This window comes from Chelonoidis abingdonii, chromosome 5, assembly GCF_003597395.2.
Source record: "Chelonoidis abingdonii isolate Lonesome George chromosome 5, CheloAbing_2.0, whole genome shotgun sequence".
NCBI lineage: Eukaryota > Metazoa > Chordata > Testudines > Testudinidae > Chelonoidis > Chelonoidis abingdonii.
Genome location: NC_133773.1, coordinates 20,855,125 through 20,881,400, shown reverse-complemented (window position 1 = coordinate 20,881,400; position 26,276 = coordinate 20,855,125). Strand labels below are relative to the sequence as shown.

Genomic DNA, 26,276 nt, shown 5'->3' with positions numbered 1-26,276 from the left:
GCTGCACCCTATAATCCAGAAGCTAACAGTCTAATAGAATGACTCAATGCGACATTGAAGTCTGTGCTGAGGACGTATGTTACCCAATGAGAGAATGACTAGACTATATTGCTTCCTTGTTATTCACATACAGGACTGTCCCCCAAGAGTCTACAGAGTTTGCTTCCTTTGATCTCCTTTATGGGAAAGGGATGCAGGGACGCTTAGATTTAATACAAGGCCCTTGGAAGAGCAATATGGAAGAGCCTGTAGGGGAATATGGCACTTGTTTTAAAGAGAATTTAAAGGCTATGATGGACATAATGCATCAGAACCTTGAAAGGCTGGTATGATAGGCACGCTGGAGAAAGGTCTTTCGATGTAAGTGACTTGGTATTAGGTTTGAATTTAGTGAGGGAAAACAGAGTTCAAAATTGTTAGAAGGGACCTTTTGAGGTAATAGAGTGAAGGAGGTCACCAACAATGTAACAAAATCCCACAGCAGGGAGTTGTGCAAACAGTACTTGTCAATAGATTGAAAACTTACCACAAAAGAGAGATGGTGGTGAAAATGATTTATTGTGCTGATGAGAGAACATTTACTGCCCCTTTAATGCATTTGGTCCTGTAGAGTGAGGAAGAGACTCCACTGGAGAGCACTGAAATTTGGTAGGGTTTGAACCCAACCCAAAAGTAGGATATGTTGGCCCTCTTGAAATACCACAAGCAGGTATTTTCCAACCAGTCAGGTTCAACTAACAAAAGAATGCATTCTATTTAAACTACAAGGTCCTGCCCTGTTCCTAGCAGACTAAAACATGATGTGGGGAGGTATAGTTCAGTGGTTTGAGCATTGGCCTGCTAAACCCAGGGCTGTGAGTTCAATCCTTGAGGGGGCCACTTAGGGATCTGGGACAAAATCAGTACTTGGGCCTGCTAGTAAAGGCAGGGGGCTGGACTCAATGACCTTTCAGGGTCCCTTCCAGTTCTAATGAGATAGGTAGTTCTCCATGTATATTAATTTTTTAAAAGATAAATTCAGGAGAAAGCAGAGAGCACGCGCATGGGAGCAATCACTAAATCAAAAACCCCGTGGGCATCTCCTACTGTGATGGTACTTAAAAGGAATAAACCCCTGAGATTTTGCATGGATTTTAGAAGGGTAAATGACATCACCCAACCTAATCCTTACCCTACACCCCAGATAGAGAACCTTCTGGATCTACTGGGCAGTGCAAAATTCATAAATACTCTGGATTTGACTCATGGATGCTGGCAAATTCCCTTAGATGCTGATGTCCAGGAAAATCAGCTCTCTTAGTGGAATGTGGCCTGAGTTTTAAGATTATGCCTTTGGATTAATTAAGCCTCTGAAAGGTAGGCCCCGCATTTTCAATGAAGTGCTGCAGGGTTTATAGACCTCTATCAAGGCCTACGTAGACAACTTTGCTGTTTTCAGTGACTCCGAAAAACCCACATTACCTGAACCTTGTGGGAATCGTATTGCAGGGGCCTAGAGAAGCCAGCCTCACTATCAAGGTGTTAAAATGCAAGATGGGGGCCACAGAAGTATCTTAGCTAGGACACAGTGCGGGCAGTAGGTTTGTTCGCCCTGACCCTTTAAAAGTAGAAGCCATTCAGAATTGGCCTGTCCCACAAACCGAGAAGTGGGTCCAATCCTTTATCAGTCTGGCCAATTAACACCAGAGGATTATAAAGGAGCTCAGTGACATTGTGGTCTCTATAAACAGACCTTACGAAAAAGGAGAAGCCAGGCCAGGAGAATATGGACTGATGCCCAGGAGAAAAAGCCTCGGATGTCCTTGAAGCCTGTCTAAAGAGTTAGTTTTAGTCAGCTTTGATTTCCGCAAATCCTGTGTGCTGTGCACTGATGCTTCTAACACTGGGTTAGGTGTAGTGCTAACACAGATGAAAGTGTGGGACAAGCAGCACTCTACTGCCTTTTAAGTAAAAAAGTGACCCCCACTGAACAGAACTATGCTGACACAGAGAAGGAACGTTATGCCATTGTTTGGACTATTATGCAACTTAAACCTCATCTGTATAACAGAAAATTTAAATGCTATCAGCCCACTCCCCGCTAATATAGCTGTGCCAAGCAAGAGTGACCAATTCAAAACTATTACACTAGAGCCTAGGTCTACAGGAGTAGGACACGGAAACAGTCCATATCAAGGTAAAAAAATATAAAATGCAGTGGCAGATGCCTTGTCAGGAGTAGGGAGACCCTGAGGCATATTCAGGAGCACCAGTGACATCCTTTTTACATCATTTTTGCATTGGGGGTGTGATGCCAGAGGTCCCCATGCTTCAACTGAATACTGACAAATGCATAGCTGAAATCAGTCTGGCTCACTTGTGTGTTATTGTTAAAATAGGTATTAGAATTATATATTGACTTTATGGAATGCCTGTAAGTTACTGCATGCATTAATCTCACTTATAACATCTGTATCCCATAGTAAAAGGTAAAATTTCAGTGTTTGCATTGTAAGACACGCCGTGTAAATCACAGGACAGGAGAGAGACATTAACTAGCATCAAGTGCTGATCTCCAACAGAAGGTGTCACATCCTGGACAACAAAGAAGGGCCATCAACACCAGACAGATGAGTGGAAAACTAAAAAGAGGACTAAAGATTGTTGTTTACTTTTCCTACCCCCATGAAGAAGAGTCTTGCAAATTAATTCCTCCCATAAGCTGAGTTTTTAGCTCACAGCAGAAGGGGGGTGGGGGGGAAGAGACAGAGAGAACAGCAAGGAGGAACTGTATCTTTATACTGTTTTGACTATAAGGAACAAGGATTACTAGGTATAAGCAAAAGATCCCCAGCATTTAGCCTGGGTTAGACCTAAAGGATATGTAGAGCTTGCTTGTTATAGGAGATTCTATTATGTTTTGAAATTTAAGACTGGAGCTCTTCTTCAGCTTAACCTATTGTTATTCAATAACAGAATTTGATCCTTTATTGGTAATGCTATTTAAATAAAGTGAGGTCTTCCATTTCTTGAAGGGCCACAGGATTAGAGCAGTTCACATGCATATTCCTCTTTCTGGTTTAATTTTTTTTTTTTTAATAATTTAAAATGTAAGCCACAGCATTATGTTAAAAGTAGATGGATGCTTTAGGGGTTAACTACTGAGGCCATGTCTACACTAGCAAGCTTACAGCAACAAATGCAGCTGCACCACTGTAAGATGACTTGTGTAGCAACTCCACACTGGGCAGAGAGAGGTCTCCCATCAACATAATAAAATTACCTCAATGGGCAGCGGTAACTATGTCAGCAGGAGATACTCTCCCACTGCCATACTGCTGTGCACTTAAACACTTACGCGGACAAAATTTATATCACTCATGGGTGTTTTTTTCACACTCAAGTGACATACATTTTGCTGACATAAATGGTAGTGTAGAGGTGGCTTTAGGCCCCAAACCTGCAGACATTTAAATGGATGAGTATCTCAGTGGGACTGCTTATATACACAGGTACTCAGAGTGGAGCAGTTTGCAAATCTGGGGAAAAGAACATGCCTGAGAAGAGTTGGAAGCTTGCCCCTTGGGTTAAAGGGTGACTTCTGGTGTTCAAACACATCCTCAGGTTTCAGAATTGCTCACTGTTGATTTTTTGTTTACCTATAGTTAATATTTTTATTATAATGTTTCCAATATAAACCAACAATATAAACTGTCAGTTCAACAAATAAAATAATAAACACCAGTAATAATTATATCATTAAAATGATTAGAGCAGATATTTATAGCATATCATTTTCATATGAACAAGTCCTTTGTACGTGTCTTAACAACCATACTAAATACAGATGACTTTGAGCAAAATAGTAGTCTACTCCATCCAGTATAAGGGGAATAAATTAGATACTTAGCTCAAAGCTGTGTTTTATGTGGAAATACAAAAGAGAAAAAAAATCACAGCTTGAAGAAAAAAAGAGAGAGACACAATTGCTGGAAAATGACTCACCATCCACAAGGCAAGAGCTGAAATTATACAGATTTTTATAATCCTGTAGAGTTGAAATGCAAGACCCAATACTCGGTGGCTGTTAAACCGTCTTGAAGAAGGAATACAAGATTTTACACAAGTGGAAGTGGTAAATCCTGTCCAAAGCTAATTAAGACAATGAAGTTTTGCAGTCAATGTCAACAGACTCTTCTCATATCCCCATCAGGAGTTCAGTCCCTCACCCATACTCTGGACAATTTTTTTTTTTTAAGTCACAAGGTCATTAAATACAGCGACTGGCAGCTGCTTGCTTTCACACTCACGCTCTTGCTGCATTTGTTTATAAAGCAATGCAAAGCTCCCGCCCCACCCCCCCGGCCATGGGAAAGTGTGAGCGCCGATCCCCGAAGGCTGGAAAACCCAACGCAGGAAACAAGGGAGAAAAGTTTCCCAACAACCTCCCCTGGTAATTGCCCGCTACCTTCTCTTCCCTGGCGCTGCTGCAAACACCCCCCACTCTCTTCAGGGCGGGGGGCAGGGGAGCGCTAGAGGGCTCTCCCTCTCCAACATCCCTCCCACGGACCCCAGGTCTCTCACCTCTGCCAAATCGATGCGAGCTCCCCGGGGGAAGGGCTAGGGCAAGGTCTTCTGAGAGCTCCCTGCCTCGCAGGGGGAGGGGAAAACGGGGATGCTGCGCTGCTCCGCTCCTCCTTGACCTGTTGCAGCAGCACGGAGCCCGAATGCTCCCCCCGCCCCTGCCTCCAGCTGCTGCTGCAGCCCGCGCGCACGTCGGGCAGCAGGAGGGAAGCGACTGGGCGCTGGAACGCGCATGGAGGCGCGCGCGCCACGAGAGGGGGATGGCAGCGGGGAGAGCCCAAGCCCCGCCCCCTTCACTGGGGGCACGTCCCCTTGAGCCGAGCGCGCGCAGGATTCCTCCCCGCACCCAGCCGCTGCCCACCTAGCGTGTCCGGGGACGCCCGAAGGGTCGCGCGGTCAGCGGCTGCAGCAACCTGAGCAGTTGCTGGGGGTGCCCAGCCCTGTGGTCCCTGCAGCGGGGCGGGTCCTGGTTCCCTTGCCAGGCCAGCGGGAGCTGCGTCCCCAGCCCCTGCTGCAGAGCAGTGACCCAGGGCAGGCGCCTGAGAGCGAGGGAGGCACAAGTAAATAGAGGGAGTTCCCCGGGCCCATCGTCCAGCCAATGGGGGCACTGGGGCATGACATGGCCCAGCCGGTAGGATGTGGAGGATGGTGCTTGGTCCTTGGGGGAGGAGGTTACATGGCCCAGGCCATGAGGATGCTGTGTAGCCTTTGGGACACATGGTTGCTGGGGATGGATCAGAATCTTTGCAAGCCCAGGGCCAGTTCCTCACCGTTCTCTGAGTCAGCTCAAGAGTTGTTGCTACCAGTGGGACCTGCATGCCCAGTGACAGGTGGGTCTCGAGCCTCATCTTGGAAGTCATAGACATGGGAACTAGGGGTGCCAGCTGCCAGCCCCTTGCGCCTGGGGCTTTGATCCTGACCTCAGCTGAGGGTGGTGGTGGTGAAAAGCAGGGATTTGGAGCAGTCAACTTTTTGAATTGCTCCGCTCCAGCTCTGGGCATAAAACCTACTGATCTGCACTCCAGCTCTGGGCTCTGCTCCAAAGCCCTGGTGGTAAGGGAGCTGGCTGGCTTCCAGCATCCCCACTATTAAAAATGTTCCAGTGCCACTGTTTGAAGTGCACTCAGTCACCTGGCCTCAGCATATTATTATTCAGATTACAGGAGTGCCTCGGAGCCCCAGTTATGGATTTGGGCCCCATTGTGCTAGGCACTATATAGACACAGAACAAAAAGATGGCCCCTGCCCCAGAGAGCTTACTCCAGGAGGAAGACTGTGGTTAACAATATCACTCTTCTGGCATAGTGGAACTCTCTACAGTAAGGGTAAAGCTTATCTGTTCAGGAGACACTAGCCAAAAGGGCTAATTCAACCCCCGGATACATGAGCAGGGAAATCTCGAGTAGGAGTAGAGTGTTTATTTTACCTCTGTATTGGGCCCTGGTGCCACCACAGTTGGAATGTTATGTCCGATTCTGGTGTCCACAATTCAAGAAGGATGTTGATAATTCAAAGAAGAGCCATAAGAATGACTACTGGAAAAGATGCCTTATAGTGATAGACCCAAGAAGCTCAATCTACATATCTTAACAAAGAGAAGGTTAAGGGAAAACTTGAACAGTGTACAAGTACCAATACAAGGAACAAATATTTGATAATGGGGTCTTCAGCCTAGCAGAGAAAATTATAACAAGATTCAATGGCTGGAAGTTGAAGCTAGACAAATTCAAATTGGAAATAAGGTGTAAATTTTTAACAGAGACAGTAATTAACCATTGGAACCATTTACCAAAGGTTATGGTAGGTTCTCCATCACTGGAAATTTTTGAATCAAGATTATATTCCACCCCCCTCTACAGATATACTCTAGTTCAAAAGAATTGTTTTAGGCAAGTTCTATGGCTTTTGTTTTACCGGAGGTCGACTATCACAATGGTCCCTTCGGGCCTTGAAATCTATGAATCTATTCAAAGCTGGAATGAAAGAGTTTTATCTCCCTTTCGCTGTTTTTCTTTCAGAGACATTATCACTGACATCATTCTCAATGTCCATAATATAAAATAGTTCTGTATTAGACTGGCAGCTTGCCACTACAATAGTGTCAAATATTCATAATGACATACAAAGATATTTTACATTAATGTGTTTTCCCCCACTCCCCATTTGTTTTGCACGATTATTTTTAGGAAAATGGGTCAAACTCAATTGGATGTGAAAATTTTTTCCGTGTTCTTAATATGAAAATACAGATTTATTGCTCATTGTGGGTCTGTCAGATTCATGTATATACCTCTGTGAAATTCATGAGGCAAAATGTAAAATCTGAAGAGTTCTATTGACACCTATTTCAGTATTTCTACCCTCATTCTAATTTTACATTGGAATTTGATGAACATTTAAGTAGGCTCCAAAATCACTTTGTCACCCATAAAACCATCACTTTGCAACACAGCCCTGGAAAATAATTCATGCTACAAAAATGCTTCAGATACCATGTGATATTTTACACATCACTGTATAGCCTCTCAGCACAGTGCCCCAGATCCTCAAAGGTATTTTGGCTCTAACTTTGCTTTCATGTTATGCCATCCTTACAGCCAGCCACACACAGTTATGGGGAAGGGGCTTCCCTGGGATCAGATGGCGAGAGTTTATGATGCTTTAATTCTCGTCTCCATGCTAAATAGCTTTGAGGTTCCATGGCTTTCACTCTTACCATGGCTTTCACCCTTACCGTGGAATGATGGATACATCTCTTTGTGTACATTTAGTCCTGTAAATTGGATTTCAAATCTTTCTCCTTAGGTAGCAAAGCTCAGCACATCTGTGATGCTGTCGACAGTGTCATGTATGATGAATAATTTTACATTATGTGAAGTATGAATTATTAATTAAATCCACCTGTTAAGTCCATAGGTTGAAACTCACACAGATACAGAGGACCCATGCAAGGCCCTCAGCACTACTTGAATCTCACATTGCCCCTCTGTGATTGCCCTTCTGCAAAGTGATGCCTCTGACCCCCAGCATACCATAAAGGGGAGTTCCAGGAGGGCCTGAAATAGGCTGGCACAGAACGGGAGACTGTGGAAGGGTCTATGCTGCATGAATACATGCTGCCACCCAAAAAATTTAGGGAACATAGCATTTAGGGCCTGATACAAAACACATTGAAGTCAATAGATAGATTCCTATTGACCTTTGTGGGCTTTGGATCAGACCCTTATGTAGTCCCATGCCCTGTCTGTAGGTTGAGGAGGATGCGTTGTGCATCTCCACCAATCTCCACAAAAGGATGAGGCTGAATGTCTCCCAAGGAATAACTTAATACAATAGAAGCACATGGAGGGATTCCAGTCATCACAAAAAGAGGCAAAAACTCCAAGTAGTTTGCTATTGTCAGTTCTCCAAGAAACCCGCCATCTGCATCCTACACAGGTACACTGAGGGGTGGATTAACTTAAATGTTGAGTTAGGAATGCTTCACTCTTTGCCGGAGAAGGCACGAAGTGAGGAACACAAAAAACACACAGGAAAGGAAAGAAGACTAGAAACAAAGGAGATGAGACACTACAGTTAATGACAGCTAAAATAACACACAGCTTCAATTTTTATGTTAATAGACAGTCTGTTTTTTGTATTGTGGCTAAAGAATTTCACTGATTTGGCAATTCATTTTCCCAAAAAAGTATATGAAGAGGGAGACGTAGAGATTAATGTGTGATTTATTGTCCTGTGGGGGTGCAACCAGTAGACCTCTACCCCGATATAACGTGACCCGATATAACATGAATTTGGATATAACGCGGTAACGCAGCGCTCTGGGGGGCGGGGCTGTGCACTCCAGCCAATCAAAGCAAGTTCGATATAACGCAGTTTCACCTATAATGCAGTAAGATTTTTTGGCTCGTGAGGACGGTGTTATATAGGAGTAGAGGTGTACTTGACTTACAGATACCTAACACAAGCCTCATTCCTTGTTGTTGAAATAATTGGGAGGTTAGCTACTGGCTTTGCTAGGAGCAGGCCCAAGTTCAATGTGGAACAATTTCATAAAATAAGAATGTTTGAAAGGTTTCATAATGTATTTCTCTGGACATACCTAGCAAAGGGATGAGGGTGAATAAAGTGTATTTGCAGAAATGTGAGAGGCCACCTGGTGCTCAGGGACATCTTCTGTAATCTTATCACAAACCCAGAATAAACTAACCTTGGTGATAAGAGTATTAAGCTTGTGTTTTCCAGAGAGACAGTGAGTGTGTCTAGGTGAGACGGTGTTACTTGTCTGCCTCTGAAAGAGCACTATAAACCCTATGTTCATAAGTAATACGTTTTAATCAACAGTGTTGAGAACATGTTGCAAATGTAAAAAGAGAGCTGGGAATAGGGTAAGATAAAAACTTGGAGTTAGTCACAGCCAGAAAATAGTCTAAGAGCTACATGACAGAGCTTCCAGTCTCTCTCTTGGTTTACAGCAGCAAACAGCCAGTCACCAATGAATCAACTGTGTCAGTGTGGGGTTGTATATATGAAGATGTGGATACCTTCTTGTAACAAAAGAAAGCTACCTTGAATTCAGAAAAAATACTGGATGAATACTGAATTTCTGAAGAATCCAGTAGCAGCTTGTAGGACTCTTAGTATTAAAAGTAGAATGCAGGGCCGGCTCCAGGCCACAGCGCGCCAAGCATGTGCTTGGGGCGGCACGCCGCGTGGGGCGCTTTGTCGGTTCCTGGGAGGGTGGCAGGAGGCTCCAGTGGACCTCCCGCAGGCGTGGCTGCGGACGGTCTGCTGGTCCCGCGGCTCCGGTGGACCTCCCGCAGACTCGTCTGCGGCAGCTCCACCAGAGCCGCGGACCAGCAGGCCGTCCGCAGACACGCCTGCAGGAGGTCCACCGGAGCCGCGAGACAGGCGAGTGGCAGAACGCCCCCCCGTAGCGTGCCGCCGTTCTTGGGGCGGCAAAATTGCTGGAGCCGGCCCTGGTAGAATGTTGTATGTCTTATCTACAGACTCCAGAATATTGTCTTGAATTATCTGTGAAAGAACATTAGTTAAGTGTGTTGTAAGGTGTTTTAAGGTAGTAATATCAGGCTTGCAATAACATTTCTGGGAAGTTTAAGACGATTTAGCCTGAATTTCAGAGACTGTTTTTGCCCTTACAAGCTGAACCTTGAGGAATAGTCATTTTCACCAGATTTATGCAGAGCTCTGGGATTTGTTTTCCATCAACTTGTTCTTAATTTTAAGTCAATTGAAGTCAGTTGGACGTGCTTAAATGCACTGCTGAATAGGAATCAGAATTAGGAAGCTATAAAAGGGCCTTCTCCCAGATCTGATAGTTTTGTACCTAGACTCTCTGTTTAGATACTTGGCTTTTCAGCAGCATACACACTAGTGACAAGTGTGCTCTTTAATTGCTAGTAATATCTACCTTCATTATGTAGCTACATAGGCTATAAGGAGGAGGCAATATTTCAGTGAGTTATTACCTGGCTTCAGGAATAATGTGTATATTTACAAATTAGAGCTACAAATACTACACTAGAGACTTAAGCATCCAAGTATCATGTAAATAAACACTTGCAAATTAATCTGGAAGTTCTCGGACACAAATGGGGAAAATATTATGTAACGTTATCAAAGGTAAGGCAGACATGATTTTTTTTAATCCTCACATAAAAACAATATAGCTGCATGACAGCTGTAAAAATTTCCCATTATTTCAGATCACTGTATCCAAAAGTGAATGAAAATATTTTTATTTCGGAGTATGTTTTGCTTTTATATTGCAGACCTCCTTGAAAAAACAAAAACAAAAAATATATACTGGCACGATCAATGGAGATGTCTGTGCATGTACACACACACACACGTACACACCCACTCCTGTGTGCCACATCCTGAAAATGGATCTGCTCAGGTCTATCCCTGCATCTGCACGGATTCAGTTTCCACACTTTTTCTGTTATCTCACATGGCCTTTTGTAAAACCTCTCAATTTTCAGTACAGGACAAGCCAGTTCTTAATTGTTTTCGTAAAACAACTTCATGATAGGAGAAATCCACCTTTGGTCATGTGCCCCCCCACAAAACCCCGCTCAGTTCTTCAACATCACCTTCAGCAGGAGAAATAATAGGCTTGTGCCTTTTATATATCATTAAAAATGCTTGAAGTGTTATAATTTTAAAAATAAAAGGGGTGGGTTTTGCTTACTTGATATACCCTTAAAAATCAGAAATAGGGCCTGGTTATGGCATAGGGCACTATAAGCCAGTGCTCAGGGTTCTAGCTTTTCAACTCCTGTGATGATATCAAAATGTCATTTCTCCTATTAAAAACAAAAAGTTGCTAGCCATCTGGGCTGTGGAAAAATATTTGAAAGCATGACCTGAGTGTAATCCATGCAATGATGTCTGCCCAAGTCTGCAGACACCTAAAACAATAGTTTTAAACTGCCTCATGCTCCTCACAGGCATGTAAAGTGCAAGACACAATGTTCTGGGGGATGAGGAGTCTGCCATCTCCACCAGCCAAGGATTCTGTGTGGTGGGAGGAGAATGCAGCAGGCCTGATGTCTACCTAAGCAGATACATTCGCTGTTGGGGTGAGTATTGGGGATCCCACTGGTGTCCCTAAGGGAAAAGGGATCCATGCTACTGCCACTGATGCTCATGAGGGGAAGGAAGCCCCGTTGCCACTTTTGGCAAGGAGGAGGATGCCTCAAGTCACTGCTTTTCTGGGCAAGAAAGTCTGGTTGCTGTTGTCAACCCAAGTAGGGCTGGAGCTACGAAGCTGGTGTGAAGCCACCAGAGGCCCTGAATTGTGGCATGCCTACCGCCCCAAAATGCCTTAATCTAGCCCTGCCTGGAAGGCTAGTTGGCAGTTACAAATGCTGAATTTTATCATGTGTATCATGATAGTTGGAGTTTTTCCTAGCGCTCAGACTACTGGAATAATCAAGTTAGTCCCTGATAAACTCATCTTCCTTTCTAAATAAGTTTCTAGCCCTCCTGGCTTTGAAGAAAAAGATTAAAAATGTGAACCCCAAACCCTCTGACACCAGAAGACAAATAAAAAGAACCCAAGATTTATTATTTCTTTAATCTCATGATTTTCAAGGCAGTCTTATGATTTTGAGCGGATGGGGCTCATGATTTTCAAATACTTGAGCTTGAATATATTGAAATTATGACAACGAAAGAGAGAAGAGAGATAAAGCCGAATAACTGAGTGGGGAAGAGATTTTTACTCAGACTACATAACGCTGCATTTTGTTTTTATTTTCTCAAGCCTGTTAATTCAAATGCCTGATTAACACTTGGCAGAAAAAATATGTTTGTTATTACTGTAACACCCCTCTCCCTTCAGTTAAGAGGAGAGCTCACAATACGCATCTCATGAAACCCCCAAGAAGTCCTCTGGCAAAACCAGGTAAGAACAGATTTGACACTCCAGATAGTTCTAAGTAAAAAAACAAAAAAACCCTTTTAGACTGTCTTTATAAACATAGAGAAACAAAAAAATGGTACCAACTCAATATTTTGCAAGCCACCTTTAATTCCCAACTTAAGTCTTGTATTAAATGTGTGGGCTGTTTTTTTTAAATAAACACATGGGAGAGAAAAACACCAGAAAATGCCCAGGTTCCTTTATAGGGACTTTTAACGGAGTTCACATCTGTTCATTCTGTCTGCTGTACATTTCAGCCTACGTCACTTTCCTGTTCATGTTCTCTGTGGTTCAGTTCTTGATTGCTCATGTACACAGCAGGATAAGTGTCTCTCTTTTTGGTGTGGTTACACACCATATGGGAAGATAGGATGCAAACAATAAATGAAGTGGTAGCTGAATATAGACCCCCAGAGAGAGCCCTGTAAATATGGTGAGGACTGGGGAAGACTTGGCCTTGAGGTGGATTTTTGATGTGGACTTTTATTTACCCTTGAAGGGATGGAGTTTTGGTTTAACTGGAGGGCCAGCCAATGAGAGAGGAAGACTACCGACCAGAGGAGAAATTGAGGCACCGCCACATCATGACAGCAAGAAGCGGTTTCCTAGCCTGCTTCTTGTGGTCTCTGCTTTTCTAGTCTGACCTACAAGTTCTTTCAATTAGTTTATCAACAATTTCATTGATGATATCCTATTCAAGTATGATTTAGTGGCTATCTGTTCAAAGACTACATTAATGTCTCTTTGGCTGGATGAGTGCTTTTGAGGGCATATGAGGTTATATCGTGTTGCTATTTTTCTTCCGTTTCCCATCTTATCTTCTGTTTTCATAGTTTTCTTTATACAGTGCCAGTTTCAAGAGATGCAGATGGCAGTAGTATTCCTGCCAGTTTCAAGTGCGGAATTACAGAATTGAATATGTGCATGCTGAGCTGAGAAAAGTTTCTCAGGTGTCTTTCCCCATGAGGAATTTCATCCCTCCTTTCCAGCAAAGAAGCAGCACCACTTAGGAAAGCAATATTCCCTGAGCTGGAGAGATACTGACAACTAACAAATCCCTCTCCTATCTATCACATAACTCAGCTGGCAACGCTGGAATTAATCCTTATGCTGAACCTACTGTTCCTTTATGGTTGATAGCCTTTTACCACCAGTTATATGGGGCAGTTAGGCATGGCACTTCACAGAAAAGGCCTTTATAAATAGTAGCTAGAAGTGGAACAGATCTATTGCTGCTATTGAGAAAGGATGGTCTTGTGTTACAGAACTGGACTGGGACTCAGAAGATCTGGGTTTTGTTCCTAGCTGTCACACAGACTTTGTGTGTCTTTGGGCAAGTCACTCTCTCTTTGTGCCTCAATTCTCAGTCTTCTGCTTGTATGTTCTTAACTCTTTCTGCCATGCTTGGTCTGTCTCACCTATTTAGAATGTAAGCACCTGAGGTCAGGAGCTCTCTCTTATTATGAACTCAGAGCTGTGGGCCAATGATTTTGGCTAGGGTCTCGAGCTGCTAATGTAATGCAAATAATAAGCAGTATTTGTTCATCAAATCTGTCCCACCTTTCCATCCTCATCATGCAGGATATAGTCCCCAGACAGAGGACATATCAGTAATTAAACTGGTACACCATTCTGTCTGAGTTTTCTTTTGTCCTTATAGTCTCTCAGGAGAAAAATATTTCTTTAGCAGAACTCGTGTCCTAGCAACATGGGAACTATTTTATTGGCAGCTATAAAACAGGTAGGAGTATATCACAGAGGTTGTAAATTGCTTGCATTAAATTGCTAGAAAATAAACTAATAATTTATTAACTATAATTTGTGCCCAATAGTTTCTTGGGGAGTTTAAATACTAAATTCAGACTCATTTGAGTTGGAAACTAAAGACAAACTCATACCTAATTTTTTTGTCCACTAGCGCCCAAAGGTATTTTTGTACAACATTATTAAATATCGATTTCCTCCTGTTTAAGTTTCACACTCACATACAGAGTGTTAAGGGATTACTGGGAGCACATACTTATTACAAAAAGATTTTACTTTGACCAAACTCATATTAAATATACACATTTTGGCCCCAAATTTAAAATCCCAGTTACAGTTGGGGAAGGGAGTGACAAAGGATGGCTGTCCCCCAGATTCTGATGAACTGCTTTGTCTTTTAATTCCCACTGCTCTATCAGGGAAACTGTAAACTGTCCGTAAACTGGTGATCATGGGCTGTGCCTAGCACACAGGAATTGTCATATCAGTTCAGGCCAGTGGTTTGTCTAGTTTTGTCTCCAACATTGGCCAGTACCATCTGCTTCTGAGGAAGGTCCAAGAAACCTTGGTGTAATCTTCCCCCAGGGAAAGCTTTTTCCTGACCCCCATTAATAAGGGGTTGATTTATGCCCTGAAGCACACTTTGCTACAGCAAATATTGAACCTAACTGACCTTGTCCGTGCCAGTAGGCCAACAGTCTGCAATACAAGTTTGAGGGAAAAGGGGTGCTCGGTTAATATTCAAAGTCAAAGAGGGCAGTTTCTATAGCAGAGACATATCCTTGTTAACAAGAGTGAGGCCCATCTAACCATCTGTTATATTTGGACCTTCCATACAAAAAAAATATTGCTCACACGGCAAAGAATTTGCACCTGCAGAGGCTGCACAGTGTGCTATAGAAATCCAGAATTATGGTTTGAAAACTAGGCACTGGTGAGCACTCATAAAAAAATGAATTAGATGGCTATACTAGTCCTTGAGGAGACTTATTTGTAAAGCTCAAACAACAGTCATTCCTTCTGGAACCTCACCTTTACTACTTGCAATTATTTTGACACACTTGAGCTTTTTTTTTTTTTTTAAATCCATAAAAATAATCTTACCCACAATGTGCATGTATTTTTATGGTGGTGTAACTGTTTGCAGAGAAATTATTAATGGCATCCTGATCATAGAATGCAGGAGTACTACTTGTTGTAAAAGCTGAAGCAGCAGTTGTCTCCCCGAAGAGAAGAAAAAGGAAAACAAGAATTCCAGAACACCTGAAACTACAACCAGAGTTTCACCAGAGTTCAATACCCCCTTGCCTTTATGTCATGCTCACAAAGATCCACACCAGAAGTGCTGCAAACTTTTTCTTTGGGTGAATGCTAGTGGGAAAGTCTCAAAAGACAGGTATGCTGTCATTTTCCAGGCTGTCCACCAAATGAAGGCTTAGCAGGATGGATGAATAAATACTTGTGTATCTTTACAAAATATGTGTCCTGTGGTCTCCTAAGTGTTAGCTAAATGTACAAGTTTGCTGATGTTGGTACTGAATAGTTCTCAGGGAGAGGTCATAGTTACCAGATTTAAAAGGAAAATGTGACCAGTCTGAGAAGTTGGAGCTCTGGGGCCAGCTGGAGAGTTGCACTGCAGCCTAGGGAATGCCAGTGTTTTTAATATCAATCCCTTGACTCATAAAGCCTGAATCTGAGTATTAACTAAGAGATCAGATCCCATGGAGACCCCTATCCCTTCCCAAACAACCTCCCCACCCCCACTTACTGGCTGTTGTCTTCTTAGGGAGAGGCCCAGCAACCAGCAATTGCCCCTCCCTGCAGGCAGAGTAGTCCTATCTCCTTTCTGGGCCTCTTCAGAAGGATTCTCCTGCTTTCTCTCTCCATTGAGGGATGGGGGATTGGCACATCGCCCTCCTCTCTCTCTTGCAGGGGCATCTGGAGACTTAACTCTTGTTGGTCTCTGTCTTTGGAGATGCAGAGGTGTGTGGTTTCCTGCTTTCCTTAGGGTCCCCCTGTTTGTCCCTATCCTGCAATAAACCCCTGTGTGCTCCCTGCCCATTCTGCAAAGTCTCACCCCCACAAAAATGTATTCATCCTTCCACTCCCCCATTACTGCAGTGTATTTCATGCAATAACAAGCCCCTAAAAGGTCAGGGTCCTGTGCAGAGATGGTGCCCAGCAACCAAATTCTCTACCATAGTTGTTCTCTTGCTTGAGCAATCAACCTACTAAGGACCTTACTCACCCATAGGATGCATAAAAAATATAAAGAGTAAAAAAAAAAAAAAAGCTGGCAGGCAAAACATCTCTCTCTCTCTCATCCCAGGACATTGGCCAGGACTCTCTTTTGGTATAAAGCCAAGACTGATTTAGGGAAACCAAGACTGCTGGCAACTCAGCAAAGAAGCAAACATTTACAGAATTTGCATTACTCAAGCCAGTGGGAAATTCAAGCTCTTTTTTTAATATCAGAAGCTGCCAAAACAGATCTCAGTTCTACACCCATCGGGTCAGATCCTTAGCTGGTGTAAATTAGTGCAGTTTAAATAACATCAATTTAGATTATATCAATTTAGACTACCTGAGGCTCTGCCCCACTTAGTTGAATGAGTGCAGTATCAAGTCCATAGAAAGTAATATTCAGAATGAGATCATTGCATCATCATCTCAGTAAACATTGCTCCAATATTTATATTTGGTTGTGGGAATGTTATCTTAATTTCACTGGAATCACTTCTTATTTACACTGGTGTAAGTGAGAGGACAGGCAGGTGAACAGTATTTCTTCTTCTTGATTAGTCTCAGATCAGATGCCACAGTTTCCTCTGAGTCATTTTCCCCTGATGCATGGACAGGCTTCCCCAAACAGAACTGAGCTGCTTCAGCAAATGAGGGGAAAGAACCCTCATACAAAATACTAATCAGAGGTATGCTGCCACCACATACCTACATCTGAGCTTTGAAAGGCAGAGTGCCACAATCATTTCTCAGTTTTGGATGTACTCCAGAAAGCAAAAGTGACCACAAAACTCTGTCAGGGTCAGACTCAGTGCAGCTGTCAGGGGGTTATAACGGTAGCCAATGAGCATTCATCTTGGGCCTCCAGTGAGAAAAGAACCACAAAAGGGTGCTGGCACCACCAGCCTTATGGGAGTTCCACTCTCAGAAATTGTGGGACAAGTTAGAGAGATTTGCCACTTCCTTCATCTTGGATTAAAGTCATGAAAGCTTAGGGCTAGACATCAGGGACAAGGGATTTATTTAAGGTGAGGCACACACCATCAATAATCACTTTTGCAAATGCTGGTTTAAAACGGTGTACAATATAACTTAATACAATGTAAGGGAAGTGTTTCCATAATAAACCTAGGCCAGAGGCAAGTAAATAAGCCACTCAAGGAATCTGACTGCACCTTTTGCACCTACGGCCGTACATGCAATTATTCTGTGCCCAAGGCTGTGATAATGACAGAAAATCACATGCTGATAAATGCAACGTGCTTGGTATATTTTATACGTGAAGGGACTCCGGTGGACACAAATCCCTCTCTAGAGCCTGGGAACACAGACAATTGAATGAGCCAGAGAAGAATCTGACCATTTCCTTTGCAACGAGAGCCAAATATGCAATTACTTTGTGAATGATATAAGAAAAAAAATTGTTAAAGTCTGCAGCCAGCCAACATATCTAACTTTTCTAAGAGCACATAGGCAGGCTCTTAGACTGTATAAAAAGCTTTTGTATACAATCTAAAATTCATTGATCCAGTTTTCTTCTTACCTCTCCCTACATACACTGCTGCATCTCCTTGAAAGATTTAAAATCCTACTGGCCTGAATTCTGCAAACCCTCCTGCTGGTTATGGAACAGAAACAATCCCAGGCAACCAATCACAGCTAATCAGAACACTTCAGAGTTTGAATAGAGATTCTGCTCTCAGTGAACTGTTCACAGTTAGCTCCTACACCTATAAAAAAACCCACTGGGTAGATAGGAATAATGAGGAACTATGAGGAGCTCACAGTCCGCTCTGACATTCCATGAGCAGAAAAAGATGCTGAATTCCTCCAGAAAATTATTTACTCTGCTGTAATAGTGAAAAACATTTACAGGGCCTTCTTTTTGTGACCCCCAGCTGCATATGCAATTTGCCTAATTGCTCACAAACTGCACAGTTTGCTCACATAAATGCCCAAAGTGTGGTAACTTCATGACACAAAATTTGTATACACAAAAAGGAGGCCTTTATAAATTTACTATAAAATATATGTGCCATTATTACCATAATGTTCAGTGACAGTAATAAACCTTTTAATCATATTTTTACTTCATCCTAAACCTCATACCACTTCAGTAGCTTTGATGGAATATTGTTTTGGTTTGTTTAGTGATTAATAAGACTGCAGAAGAAAAATGGCTTCCTGCTTTCCTTTTTGGCCAAAAACGGAATCCCACAGAAATGCAAATCTTTGATGTAAGGGGAAGTTTTTGCCATTTAAATCAACTGATAAAATATTCTGTTTTTCTTCTCTTGAACTTTGCCCATATGAACTGTCAGGCTTTCTATCTTTTCTGTTAGAGATTAGTGTACAGTTTCTTATTTCCTGTATTCAGTTGCTTTATTTTGTAACTCCTGTTGCACACTACGTCATCTTCCCTTGTATTTTCCTGCAGAATGGGAGCTGCGGGCAGCTGTGCCTGCGGACGGTCAATGTAAACAAACTGTCTCACATCCCACCAGTGGATTACTCTGACAGTAATTTTTTTGCAGGGATAGCTCAGTGGTTTGAGCATTGGCTTGCTAAACTCAGGGTTGTGAGTTCAGTCCTTGAGGGGGCCATTTAGCGATATGGGGCAAAATCAGTGCTTGGTCCTGCTAGTGAAGGCAGGGGGCTGGACTCAATGACCTTTCAGGGTCCTTTCCAGTTCTAATGAGATAGGTATCTCTCTCTCTCTATATATATATTTTATTTAAACCAGTACAGTATGTAAATGGGAATATGGTATGTGAGTATTTGCACCTATGTACTTAATTTAATGCGTAGTTGATAATGGAGAGACAAGGTGGGTGAGGTAATATCTTTTATTGGCCCAGCTTCTATTTGTGAGAGAGAAACCTTTCAAGCTATACAGAGCATCAAGCTCAGTACTGCCATTTAGCCCATCTAGACTAGAATTTAAAGTTGTCTTGTTAGAATGTCAGCTAACTTTCTAAATAACATGCTTGAAAAGTCTAGCGTAGACAGGGCAGTGCAGACTTTAACATGTGCTAAGCTGGCTGAGTTAAAGCCTTGGCGCTTCCATAGGCTTTATGTGTCCAGCTTAGCATGTGGGAAAGGCAGCATGCCTTTTCACATGTGTTAGCCGACATGTTCCAACAACACACCTATAGATCCCAGTCCAGACAAGGCCTTAGGACAGTGGTGAGCAACCTGCAGCCCACGGGCCACACACAGCTGATGGCTTGTTTACACTGACCGTCCGCAGGTACCGCAGCTCCCAGTGGCTGCGGTTCACCATTCCCAGCCAATGGGAGCTGTGGGCAGCCATGCCTATTGACAGGCAATGTAAGCAAACTGTCTCGTGTTCCACCAGCGGATTACCCTGATGGGTCACAGGTCGCCCACCACTGCCTTATGGGCTACCTGAAGTATCTGGAGTGAATCCGTATGGGAATAAGCTATTCCTATATAAGGCACCTTTATACTGGTATAACTGCAGTCACGCAGCAGGATTATACCATTTTAATTATCCCGGCATAGTTAACGTTGTACAATGTTTGTGTTTAGAGAACCCTCGAATCTTTTTCTGTTAGTGTAAACTGCTATAATCCAAAGTACCACTGGGTGGAAGTAGTGCTTGGTTTCCTGCACTAACAATGAAAATACCATCATGTGCATGACCTTTGGTAAACTCCTTTTATTTTGAGAAAGGCTTCTGCCAGGCAGATTTCATCACATGCTCTGCTTTCATCAAGGATTGATCTCTGGGAACAAAGCATTTCCAGAGCTGTGTGGCACTAGGAGGCTCTGCACATGGAGCGACGAGGGCAGTCAGTCTTGGCCCTCAAGACAAGAATTCTGTTTGCAAGCGCTCTGGCAACTGAGTTGAATGTAATTGGAGTTGATTCCCATTGGTATCCTTTGTAGTGAAATGCCAAAAGAAACATTCTGTGTTCTTTGTTTTAAATCTGTCCATTAGGTGTTGAGCTAAATTCTAGCACTGAGCTGAATGTTTTGAATTACAACTGGAACAGAGACAGTGAGGTGTCTGGCTCTGAGAAAAGAGTGAGTGTAGGAGAAATATTTTTCTTTACCTGGTATGCCATTCACGTTTTCCAGTGCCGCTGTGGTAAATGTCTTCATGTTCCCTCCTGACAATTAGCACTGGTCTAATAACCCATTCGGGGGTTCAAGTATTATATTTCACCACGCTCCTGGTGTATGCAAAACTGCTTTATACTTGTCTGTGCTTACTTGAATTACTGTTGCATTGTTTGTTTACTCAGTTATGTTAAGTCCTTCTGGAGTTCTCATGAGATAATTTGGGCTGTGTGTTTCAAAATCAGCACCTACAGGACACACCCAAGTTAGGCTTTTCTGCAGTTGGAGCTGAGAGTGTGATTCCCAGTTTGATTAGCCATACTCATGCTAGCTCTCATCAAGCTGGTGCACTAAATATAGGAGTGTGGCAGCTGTAGCATGGGTAGTGGTGGCACAGGCTAGCCGCCCGGATTATGTATCAACAGAGTCCACGTGAGTTTGTATTTGATGCAGCTAGCCAGTGCTCTGGTTCACTACTAGCCTTGCTACCATGGCTAGACATCTGTTTTTAGCATGCTTACTGAATGCCAGCTAGCACGACTATGTCTACGTGACCTGGGAATCACACCCCTAGCTCCGAATGTAGACGTAGCATTAGCCTGTAAACTCTTCAGGGAAGAGTGTCCCTTATTGTGTCTTTGTATACAGTGCTTAGCACAAATCCACTCCCTGATTTGGTCTTTAAGCACTACCACAATACAAATATTTAATAATGATGCATTTGTATAGCCGAGTATGCAAACGAAAGAATCACACACATACAAATGGCCATTTTGTGCTTTTCAATGTCCATTTGGTTTGCCCATTTGCCTTTGGCACGACCACACCCAGTTTGAAATTGCAACGCTTATATGGTGTTGTACATTTCTGTGGGACATCCAGACACATTAGGTACATCCTTTTAGCTCCTGACAAACTGACAGTGCAGCTCTTGGTGTCACAAAGTTTGCAGTGAGTATGTGTGATGGGGGACCCTGGGGAGCCCACTGAGGGTGTACTGCAAAGAATGAGGCAAAAAATCCCCAAAGCTGGTGGATATTACAATACTTAGATTTACCAAAGCAGCACAAAACAGCTTCCATAATACCTCACTGGTTACCCAGAAGCCAACAACACAGTTCCCTTAAAGTAACCCAGCCTCAGGCCTCCACCCAGACACCCAAGTCAAATATGATGATGATTTCTGGAAATCTTATTCATCATATAAAAAAGTTCTACCAATCCCAAAGGATCAGACACATTACCTCCCAGGTCAATGAATATTCTAGATCTTATCCAAATACACACTCATAGCCAATTCTTATTAATTAAACTAAAATGTATTGAAAAAGAGAGCATTGGTTAAAAGATCAGTATACATACAGACATGAGTACAATTCTTGAGATTCGGATTCAGAGCAGAGATGGTGAGCTCTGTAGTTGCAAAAAGTTCTTTCCTAATTAATCCATGGGTTATAGACCAATTTTCATATTCAAGCTTAGGGCTGGGATCTCAGCCTTACGACTTAAGCTTCGCCTGCATGAAGCATCAAGCAGGTCTGAGATGACAAGATCAGGATCAGGACCCTTTTATACAGCAGACACTTGACATAAAGTCCTGGGTGAACAATAAGCTTTTGATGTAACCTTCTGTTTCCTAAACGTCACTGGATTAATGGAAGATAATTTATCCATTAAGTTTATCACAAATTTTAAAGAGACATTATTGCACCCAAGATTCATCTAAATGGTAATATTCCCTTTTGATCTCCAAATCAATAGCTATAGTGACAGACAGGAACTCTTTACATGGCTAGCATCTAAGATATACGTAAACACACACAATTAGTATCACCTCTAATTCTCTAACAACACAGGTTTGCACTTCAAAGTTCTAGCCTATCTAGCATGGAATGGCCCTAAATACCATTCCCATACTTTCTAACATGTCTCTAAAGGTTGCCTTTGGGTTACTTAGCCTGCAAGCTGCTTAACACTTTCTGGCCATGTGTCACACTTTGTATAAGATCCCTTGCAATTGTACAACAGTTGTAGCAACAATGATCTGTATCATTATATTTTAGGTAGACAATGCCACAGTATGGAAGCTCAAAGCTTGACAAGTAGCCAGTTTAGCAACTGTAGTAACTAAACAAGAAACTAAATATGAAAGTTCCAAAGCTGGCCATAAAACCATGTGTTTGCAAATCCTTATACTACTTATATCTATCTAAACTAAAGATTTTATACAGCCACCCATCAGCATACTATATGAGCACCTGCTTCGTAAAATCAATAGCAATTGCAAAATCCCTAATGGCCTTCATAGACTCTCTGGCACTTCTCCCCTCTTGGGGTCAGTTGCACCTGTACAGGCAAAACTATATCTAATGCTTGTTTGCATGCAAACATCAGATTTATGCAGGCTGGTTTTGAAAATTTTGCCTGTAGTATTTAATATATACATACTGCTCTGGGCTATTCCTTTTTAAAACTAATTGACCTTTTTAAGTGTATAAGGGGATTGGCTGTGTTCCTGAGTCACAAGTAGGGCCAAGAAAAGCATTAGCAAAGAAAACCCAAGAAGACTATGAATTTACTTGACACTTATTCTCCAAAGCTTCCAGCGTGACCACAGGGAGGCTGCTCCCATTCTCTCCCTCCCTTCTGGTTGCAGCATGGGGAGGTCCTAGACACAGCCATTCAAGCTGGTCTCAGTCAGTGACTGCCTCTCTCTATCTATGAAAGCGTTGCCTAGTGACGCTCCACAGAGCCCATTATTACATCAGCAAAGGAGATGTCAGGGATCGGTGTGTGTGCTGGCATGTGGTTGCCTTATGTTTCCCTAAGGCTTGGAGTGAAATGCATCCTCTAAAGTAAACCAAAAGAGGCTCCAGGATCAGGAACAACACTGCCTATGTGGTGCTCTATTTGTGGATGAGTGTGTGAGTAAGCAACAAACACAAAAATTCATTGCAAAGAGACAAAACAGGTAGCTGGTGTCACACTGAAAAGGGATCTGTTAACTGCTTTAGCAGTTTGCTCAGTGGGAAGTTCAAACGCAGTTGCAGCAGGGCCGTGCAGCCTTATTTTTGTTAACTATTTACATCTTCTCTAAAAATCCTCACCAGAAGGCTGTGGGGTATTGAAATGAGCAGGTTAAGGGGTCAGTGACTTTGTGATCTACAGCTTTCTTGCATTCCCAAGCTTCAGCCGCAAGTTTACTCCATAATTTGTACTCTATTTATTATTACTCCCATTAGCCCTTAATACGGTCAAGTCAAAAGTTAATTTAAATAATTCTTGTGGGTCATTTTGTAGGAGTGAGGCTCAGGACTGAGACTAAGAGGGAGTTGGGTTGTTGGAAACCCTTTTGATATTATCAACATCGGGAAGGGGTAATTAAAAAAATGAAAAATAGGTCAGTTCCAAGCCCTGCAAAATGAAATCAATGGACATTTAAAAATATTTAATGACATTTATTATTTTTGTTTTCATTTTTCAACCGGCTCTGCTGACCTGTGAGAAGGCAGGGCAGTGAGTCAAGTCAAGGTAGAGGATCATATAGCAACAGAAACACTCTCCAGTTGCTCTCAATGGAATGGTTTATACTTGTTCTTTTGTTTTCTTTAATATAAAATAAGTCATCTAGACTGAAAAGGCCTGATCCAAAGCTCATTGAAGCCAATCATCAAGTCCATGGGGCCGGATGTGCTGCATCCGAGGGTGCTAAAGGAGTTGGCAGATGTGATTGCAGAGCCATTGGCCATTATCTTGAAAACTCATGGCGATCGGGGGAGGTACTGGATGACTGGAAAAAGGCTAATGTAGAGCCCATCTTTTAAAAAGGGAAGGAGAAGGATCCAGGGAACTACAGGCCAGTCAGCCTCACCTCAGTTCCTGGAAAAATCATGGAGCAGGTCCTCAGGGAATCAATTCTGAAGCACTTAGAGGAGAGGAAAGTGATCAGGAACAGTCAGCATGGATTCACCAAGGGCAAGTCATTGCTGACTTCACCCCTAACTTCCTTCATAGGTGAGATAAACTGCCTCTGGGAGGAGGGAAGCACGTGACGTGTTATTTCTGACCTAGCGAAGCTTGTTGATACAGTATCCCCGAGTATTCTTCAGCAGGTAAAAGAAGTATGGGCTGGATGAATGACTTAAGGTGAGGAGAAATGGTAGTCACTGGGCTCAATGGCGTAGTGTAATGGTCCGTGTCTATTTGGCAGCGGTATCAAGCGGCAGTGCCCAAGCATCCAGTCCTGGGCTGGTTTTGTTCAATACCTTCATTTGATCTGGAGGATTGGTTGTGGACTTGCACTCTCAGACGTTTGCGAGGACACTAAACTGGCGAGGAGTGGTAGATATGCTGGGGGTTAGGAAGGATACAAGAGGGCGTGAGACAATAGGGAATTGGGCCCAAAAGAAACCTGTGAGGTTTCAACAATAGACAAGTGCAGAGTCCTGACTTAGGAAGGAATAATCGCATTCACTATTACAGACTACGGCCGAATGCTACTCAGCATGTCTTGAAAGAAAAGATCCTAGGGCTTACTCGTGGATGAAAAGCTGGATTGACGTCACCCGTGTGCTCACGGCATTGAGCTGTATAAGTAGGGCATTGCCAGCAGATCAAGGATGTGATCATTCCCCTCCATTTGGCATTGGTGGGCCTCAGCCTGGAGTGCTGTGTCCGTTTTGGGCCCCACCCTTCAAGAAGGATGTGGAACAATTTTGACGAGTCAGCAAGAGTCAACAATTATTCGGATGCTGGGAGCACATAAGTTATGAGGAGTACTGGATGGACATGGATTGTTTAGTCTGCCAGAAGGAAGAAGAGGGATGTGATACTGCTTTCAACTACCTGAAAGGATTCCAAAGAGGATGGATCTAGATGTTCGTGGTAGAGATGACAGGAACAAGGACTAATGCGTCTCAGCTGCAGTTGTGCGGGGTTTAGGTTGTATTAGGAGACACTATTTCACTTAGGCGCTGGTGGTGAAGCACTGGATGGCGTTACCATAGGACGTGGCTAGAATCTCCTTCCTTAGAGGTTTTTAAGGTCCGGCTTGACAAAGCCCTGGCTGGGATGATTTAGTTGGGGATTGGTCCTGCTTTGAGCAGGGGATCGGACTAGATGACCTCCTGAGGTCCCATCCAATCCTGATATTCTATGATTCAATGGAATGGACTCCCATTGACTTCAGTTGGCTTTGGATCAGGGCCAAATGGCAGGTTTTGCTTTATGTGCATGGAAATGGTAAGAGTAAAATTGAAACAGGGGTTGGAGACTTTGTTCATTCTCTTCTTTTTGATCTCTTCAGAATCAAATAATCCAAAAACTGCAGGCAAGACTGACAAATACAACTCTGTTAATTCCTGGCACAGGTTTTCCTTTTGTTTACATTTAATTCTTCCACTTAATGCACTGCAAGTAAATGCCCAGGTGGAATGGGGTTTCCTGGCTAACAATCTCTTATGTTACAGGTGAAGAGGGAGCAAAAGAGGATAGTGTGCATCTGTTTCTGACATGTCTGTGTAAGTGAACTGCATCCACTGATCTACCATGGAATATGATTTTCACAGAAAGAGGACAGTAAAATCGGTCTTACAAGCAAGCTGTTATAAAGTGTAAGTGCTAGTTACTACATCCCACAGTCAATACACACAACAGTGGTCACTATTTTTTATACAAATATGGATATATACACATATACACACACACACACACACATCTACACACAATATTATTATTATATTGTTAATATTATTAAGAGATGGGGACTGGACAGTCCCTGCTCCAAAGATTTTAGTCAAAATAGACAAAGGGTGGGAGGGGATCTGAGGCAGGGAGGGGAAATGCCTTGCCCATGGTCACATAGGCTATGTCTACACTGCAATAAAAGACCCATGGCATGACCACAGCTGGGGGAGGGTCTCAGAGCGCAGGCTCGAATGTCTACACTGCTATTTTTAAACCTGCAGCCTGAGCCAGCTGCGAGATTCAGACCACGTCTACACTACGGGATAATATCGAATTAGCTAAAATCGGTTTTATAAAACTGATATTATAAATTCAATTTCATGCGGCCACACTAGGCACAGTAATTCGGCGTTGTGCGTCCATGGTCCGAGGCTAACGTCGATTTCTGAAGCGTTGCATTGTGGGTAGCTCTTCCGTAGCTATCCCA

At 43.0% G+C, this 26,276-nt stretch overlaps 2 protein-coding genes across 2 annotated transcripts in view; one reads left to right on the top strand and one right to left on the bottom strand.

The window, feature by feature from the left end:
* Positions 1-4,653, bottom strand: part of AFF1 (ALF transcription elongation factor 1) — a 195,309-nt gene extending 190,656 nt beyond the window's left edge. Inside the window, 1 exon segment of the mRNA XM_032800227.2 lies at positions 4,564-4,653. The gene's annotated coding sequence lies outside the window, so the exon portion shown is untranslated.
* A 20,957-nt stretch (positions 4,654-25,610) lies between these two features.
* The window catches only part of C5H4orf36 (chromosome 5 C4orf36 homolog), a 7,528-nt gene continuing 6,862 nt past the window's right edge, over positions 25,611-26,276 (top strand). The window contains exon 1 of the mRNA XM_075066774.1: positions 25,611-25,716. Coding sequence (XP_074922875.1) covers positions 25,652-25,716 — 65 coding nt within the window. The 5' untranslated portion in view covers positions 25,611-25,651. The remainder of the gene's footprint in view (positions 25,717-26,276) is intronic.